Below are 6,458 nucleotides of genomic sequence, written 5' to 3'. Positions count from 1 at the left end.
TGTCCTACCTTGGGAAGCAAGAAGAGGGCTCTGTGTGAACCAGATAAGCCCTTCTTTCCCTGGGGCTGCTCTGGATGCATTCCTGGCCTCAATGCTGGAGGTGCTCACTCACAACTCCAAATGGCTCCTGCACGTTTGTCAGCTGTCCCAGAACACCTGAGCTTTCTGGAGTTCTGCAATGAGGAGCTGGGTGCCAACTTGGAGAGACCCTACACTGGCCTTCCCAGCTGGTGTGTGCTGTGGAAATTCCTTGCCACGCTCAGGGGCTGATCTCTGTGTGCAAGCAGGCTGAGGGTCCCGCTGGGCAGCCCAAGTGGATGCTCCACTCATCGTAGGGGCAAGCAGATCATCGACAATGTGCAGGAGGTGGATATCCCGTGAGTACACCCTGGCTTGCCAGGGCCATCATGTGTCCCTGAGCTTGCACAGGATGCCACAGGCGTGTTCAGTAGCAGAGGACATGTGGCCCTTCTTTTTCTCCTCCAGGAAGCTGAAGTGCTGGTGGCACGAGTGGAAGCTCCTGTCAAGCAAGAAGGTGGGTGAGGAGGGGGAGTTGGCCTGGTGGAGCAGGCACGCTGGGTTATGGCCCACCCATAACCACTGCTGGGGGTTAAAAGGGCTGATAGGTGAGTACCTGGAGATGGATAGGGATTGGCCTCAGGCTGGGGAGTGCTGAGAGGTGCTGGGAGAGAGAAAGCTGGGGTAGAGAGGCAGGAACTACAGGAGTCCCCCAGACAAAGGAGCTTTCACCCCGAGCAGCCTGCAGGGGCTGGAGGGAGAAGGGCTGCCCCACTCCCCATGGATTGGGACTGCAAGATGCTGGTTAATGATGCCGTCTTAGTCTGCCCCTCCCTGCTCCTCTTCCTTCTTCATCTTTGTGATGAAGCCAAACTGCAGAACTAAAAAGAAGAGGGCAGCCTCTCCCCTGGCCCCTCTCTTTGCCCTGCTCAGCAACTGGGTGGAGATCTGCTTGGGTGCCCACAAGCACATCTGTGACTACCAGTGGCCTGTGGCATTGGCATCTGGTTCTCCCTCCTGGAGGTCATCACTCACATGGACATTGTCAGCAACGTGTGCGGGGGGGGCAGTGGGGCATGAGGAGGCTGCAGGTGCAGCAAGGGAATTGGGGGAGAGCTCGTTTGGGTGTTGCAGAATGCAGCATGATGAGGGGAGCAGCGGTGCTCAGGCTGGCTCTGCCTGAGCAGAAGGTGCAGCTCCAGCCATGGGCAGTGGGCAGCTGTCATGCTCTGGGCCTTGCTTGGCAATAACTGGGGGAAGAGAACAGCTGTCTGCTGTCCCAGACCAGTGTCATGTCTGGTTTGTCAGGCTGAGGGCAAGGAGAAGCAGAAAGCCACCCCAGAAGCACAGGGCATGAAGGAGGGTGGGGATGGGGATGTGCTGCAGCACATCTCCCTGCTTCCAGGCCTTCCTCATAGCCTTCACCTCTGATTTTCTGCCCCATGCATACTACAGGTGCATCCACAACAGCAGCTTCAACATGAACTTCACCTTGGTGCACGCACCGTGGGACTTTGTCCTGCAGAGCAACACCCCCACAGCTGGGAGCCTGCTCCTGCCTCGGCTGGCTCCTCCTTCCTTAGCCTCGGCTCTTGCCTTTCTCTGCCTCTGCCACAGCAAACGTTCCGTTCAGCAGAGCAACTTTTGGCCAAATCCACATTGTCCAATCACTTCCTTGAGGTCCTGGGAGCCCTCACTCATGCCAGGGCTGGCTGTGTGCTGGACACATCTGTGTGCACGGCAGTGGGGAGGGCCACTGGACACCATGGGGCACTTTTGTTCAGAATAAACTGCCCTGGGGCCAGGTTACCTGTGGGACTTGGGTCCCAGAAGAAGCTGGCTGAGGGCTGGTTCTGCTGTGCTCTGGCATGCCAGGTTGGGAGCAGGAGTAGCTGCTGGGAAGCTGAATCAGTACCTGCTGCACTTTGCTCCCTCAGATAGAGCATTCATGGGCCAGGAGAGCAGCCTGACCTTGACTCAGTGGCAGCTGCTGGCCCCATGCTCGGGTTTCATCATTACCTTTGAGGTACCAGTTGCTGAGCCCAACTGGGTGGCCCAGGGTGTGGGGCTGGGGTAGGGGTAAGGACTCACCATGGCAGCCAACTCACACCTCCCATCCACTTCCAGGGTTTTGTTACTGGTTGTGACTGCATGGCTGGTACCCGGCGCTCCTGAGGCTGTGGAGGTTAAGATGAAGCATGAACAGTACCTGGCCAGAGGCTCTGGCTGTGGAGCGGCTGAGCAAGAGGGATCATGGCTGGTGCCTCCCCTTCCTGCCTCACACCAGCAGCATCCCTGGCACCAGCTACCCAGAGGCAAGCAGATTAGTGTTTCCACAGCCCCCTGCCCCTTTCCTGCTCTCACCCCTTTCTTCGACCTACTGCTTGCCATGTGAGTCCCACCCCTTCAAGGGCGTGGCCACAGCAAAGGCTCAGGCACACCAACTTCTAGTCTTTGAATGCCTGGCTGAACCCAGCCCAGTATGGGCTGTCTTGGATCTCACCCCACCAGCAGAAATAATACCCACCACACTCCAAGCTGTTTCAGGTTTTATTTTAGAATTTATAAAATTCCAGTGTCATCCATACTCAGGAGCCTTTGTACATGTTTGCATATAGTCTCCAAATTCCAAAGTTAAGGCCAAGGGATCATTGCTATGGAAACATACAATATGGAAGACGTCAAAGAGAAGAAATGGACACATGCCACAGTCTGCTGCAGAAGGAGGGTGGTGGGGGGGACAGTACTAGGTACAATCACTTTGTGACCTTCTTTAGAGTGGAAGGTTGGGCTGTGGGGCATAAGCCCAAGGCAGTGGATGCCCTGGATGTAACTCAAGCCTTGCTGTGCAGCTGGTGAGGGCACGGGGGCATAAAGAGGAGGGGGTGATAGGCTTGGTGATGCAGGGCAGACCTAAGCTACAGGGTATTAACCACTTCCTGACAGTCGCAGATGGGAAGGTACCTCCCTAATTCTCCTTCTCCCGTGCTGGAGGCAAGGCCACCCTGTCCTTCAGGGGCAACCAGGCACCCCACAATGGGCCACGGTCTGTTTCACTCCATTCTCAGACTAAAGGAGAGCACTGTGAGGTTTTGGTTTGACTTCTGCATAGCAGTCTCTGCCAAGAAGAGCTGGAGCAGGAAGGAAAAGCATCAGCATGTTCAGCCTGTCCCAAGGAGGGAAAGGCAAGGTGGCTGGGCTCAGCCTGCCTGTTGTGCTCTGTCAGTAGCACTAGAGAAGAGAGGCTAGGGACTCCTGCTTGTCCAAGAACTGAAGCAGCTGGGACAGAGGAATGGCTCAGACTACAAGCTCTGTAGGACTGATGCAGGGGCATACAAAAACCCCATGCTACATGCCTCCCTTCACAAAGATGTGATTTTCCTCTCACTTGCTGGGGGAGCTCAGACACAACACCCTTTGAGCAAGCTGTGGCAGGGCCCCGGTGCAAGCAGCCCCAAGTACAGATTGTGGATCACCCTCTACCACATGATGGAGGTCTCAGGAAGGCTCAGCACACTCATCAACCCCCAGTGCTGTTGGAGCAGAAGCTCGGCTCATACAACCTCTGCAGCCCAGGGCCACGGCACACTTGCACCCGCAGCCCTGGGGCCAAGCCCTGTGCTAGCTCGTGCACTCCTACGGATTCACAGCCTGCCTCATAACCACCATGCTCTGCTTCCCTCTGGAGCAGCTCTCACAGCTGTGCGGAGACACAAGGCTCCTCTTGCTTCTGCTATGGCTGCCCAGGTGACAGCTTGAGTAGCTGCTAACCCATGGCCATTGAGAGGCCCCAATCGTATTGATGTTTGAGGTAGAAAGAAGGCAAAAAGGAACGGTGTGACTGCTGCTCATGCCGAGCTGCTGCAGCACTCACGGCGGACTACAGCTTCTCCAGGCTCTGCCTCCCACCAGCTGCTCCTGATCCAGTCACTGCAGCAACCCTGGCCGAGCCAAACCTGTCCCATCCAGCCACACTGCCATGTGCTGGCTCTCCTGCCTGCTCACACTGCTAGGAAGGGGGAACAAGGAGTGGGGTCTGTCATCAAGCACTGGAAGACTGGTCAAGCGTGCAGGCTGGGGTTGTGCTTGGTGCGGCGCAGGGACACGCGCTCACTGCGCTCACTGGTGTTTTCCTGATCAGGGTAGCCATGCGTTGTTCTGGCCCCTTCCATCTCTGTTGTCTCTCCAGCCTATTGAAGGTTTTGTTTCTTTAAAAAGCAGATTTCTGACCTTATATTTTAAGCTCTCCCCACAGTGAGCTATCAGCATTAAATGAATTTTTGGCAGTTAAAAGGAAAAAAAGTTGATTGCACTCTACAAAGGTAAGGTAAGGCCTGGGATAAACACAAAGGAAAGAGGGCAAACGTTTTGGCTTTAGAAAGTCAAGGAAATTTATTTCCTGAGGTCATGAGACAGGAAGTAGATTCCTAGCCACAGTAAAGGAGGTCTCCTAATGAAGGCGAGAATGCCTAGTCAGACATGCTCGAGAGCAGATTGCTCTGCTAGCGCTTGGGAAGCTGCAAATCTTAGCCACTTGAAGTCAATTATGAAGGTTCTAACAAAAACACACACATTTAGTGTTTGAATCTGAGTGGAAGTCTTGTTCCAAAGGAGGAAAGAATATCCATCAAGAGATGAGGGTGGGTCCTAGACATGGTGATTAGCTGAGGGGAGCAGGATGGGGTCTAGCACTCCAGACACCATTAGGAGACCTCTTGGGACAATTGATTTGTGCTCCAGCCGCTGGGTCAGATTTCAGACAGGAAGTATTTGTGGCAGGTTAGTGTCAGGTCAGCGGGCTGGAGGAGTTTCTGCTTCCAGGTCATTATCGTTTGGGTCCCCAGGGAAGAGTCTTGGGGGCCACTTGAGCCCCAAAGCTGGGGAAGTCTTCGGAACTGCTCATATCAGGGGCCTAGAGCAAACAAAAAGGAACAAGTTAAGCTCCTGCCCTGCTGCGAACTTACACCAAGAGGCCCTGAGCTAAGCAGCATCGTTGATATCCCAGGAGGAGAGACAATTGGGAAGACAAAGAGGATCACTGTGGCCCCAGAACAGCTAGAGGTGACAGTGAGGAGGGTGAAGACAAGATGCAAAGGGCTCCAAAGTTCCCAGCTCAGTAACTGAGACACTGGAGCAGGGTCAGGCCAGCCCTGCAGCAGCACTGGGGCAGCTGTGGATGAGCTACCACATGCCCCAGCTCAGTCAGAGCTGCAAACACTGAGCCAGTGACTGAGCTGCAGCAAGAGTCTCAAGTCCCAGGCTCTATGCCTACACCTAAAAATAACACAACCTGGCAGGACACTTTCTCGTAAAGATCCCCCATTCCCTAACAGCTCCACAGTGGTGTAATTGGAGTGGACAAGACACTGGGAAAGTGCTTTGAAAGCTGGACAGGAGAGCCCACAAAGAGCAGCAAAAAGCTGCTTTGTCTGTCACCAAGGAGAGAGGGTGCTCTGTGTCCCCAGCACAGACAGAAGCGTCCCCATACCTTGTGCCCCCAGCCTGCAGCACAAGCAGCGCTCACCTTCTCGTTGTTGACGGTGGCCCAGGGGGCATCTCTCACCACAAAGCCCTTGGATGGGGCCTTGGACTCTTCATGTGAGGAGGGCTTCATGTACACCTGCATTGCCTCGTTGTCCACCACATCTGCAAGCTGCAGTAACACAAACGGTGAGGGGGGATCTGGATAGCTCCTCAAACTGGAATAAAATGCCTACCCTTCCATCTCACCACATTGCAACCTGTTCAAGCTCAGCAGCCTGTTCTACAATGACCAAAAATGGTGTGTCTTGCACTAGTCTGAGGGATACAACTTTTAATTGGTGTAAGCTCCTACAAGGCAAGAGCACGCACATCCTGGGGTGTCCCAGCATTCTCATTCACTGTCCTCTCCTGGACACAGGGGGCAGTCCAGCTGGTTTGAGGGACAGCTGCAGTGGAGGCTGACAGCCACCTGCACAGGGCTCAGTTTCTCTAATGAAGTGGAAGAAGAGACCACATGAACATAGTTCAGACATCCTCTGTAGCAGGGGAAGCTCTTGCTAAGCCCCATCACAGATTTGCTGAACACTTACATACTCCTCCTCTAAGTTCAGGATGTGATCAATAGCTTCTTCCACATTCTCAGGGAGTCCTGTCACAGTCACACAGTTGGGGTCAGGAGCTCCACTCTGGGGAAAGCGAATATCCACCTGTAACACAAGGAACAGCACAAGACTTGGACCTGCATGTCTGAAATGTCAGAGACTCCTGATGACCCTTGTCACTGGAATCACAGATCACTGATGCCCTAATTACTGTCTGTTCACAGACACAAGCCTGTTTCAGACCTTCACAGCTCAGACAGTGAGGGGTAAGCAAGTATATAGCTGCCCCCAAAGCTTGCCCAGTTTCCTGTAGGGGAGAGCAGAGCACTCTAGTAAGGATCTAATTTCCAGCAG

General features: G+C 54.2%; 1 protein-coding gene across 4 annotated transcripts in view; it reads right to left on the bottom strand.

Annotated features, from left to right (window-relative positions):
• Nucleotides 1-2,553: 2,553 nt before the first annotated feature.
• The window catches only part of HDLBP (high density lipoprotein binding protein), a 38,844-nt gene continuing 34,939 nt past the window's right edge, over nt 2,554-6,458 (bottom strand). For 3 of the 4 annotated variants that reach the window (XM_015637279.2, XM_015637280.3, XM_015637281.2), the window contains 3 exons: nt 6,093-6,209; nt 5,543-5,671; nt 2,554-4,930 (listed from right to left, as the gene is read on the bottom strand). In XM_015637279.2, coding sequence (XP_015492765.1) covers nt 4,844-4,930; nt 5,543-5,671; nt 6,093-6,209 — 333 coding nt within the window. In that variant the 3' untranslated portion in view covers nt 2,554-4,843. The remainder of the gene's footprint in view (nt 4,931-5,542; nt 5,672-6,092; nt 6,210-6,458) is intronic. The other variant, XM_015637278.3, reaches the window with a different exon arrangement.

The sequence above is a fragment of the Parus major genome, chromosome 9, assembly GCF_001522545.3.
Source record: "Parus major isolate Abel chromosome 9, Parus_major1.1, whole genome shotgun sequence".
Classification (NCBI taxonomy): Eukaryota; Metazoa; Chordata; class Aves; order Passeriformes; family Paridae; genus Parus; species Parus major.
The sequence above is the reverse complement of the archived record's forward strand: the minus strand, read 5'-3'. Positions and strand labels throughout refer to the sequence as shown.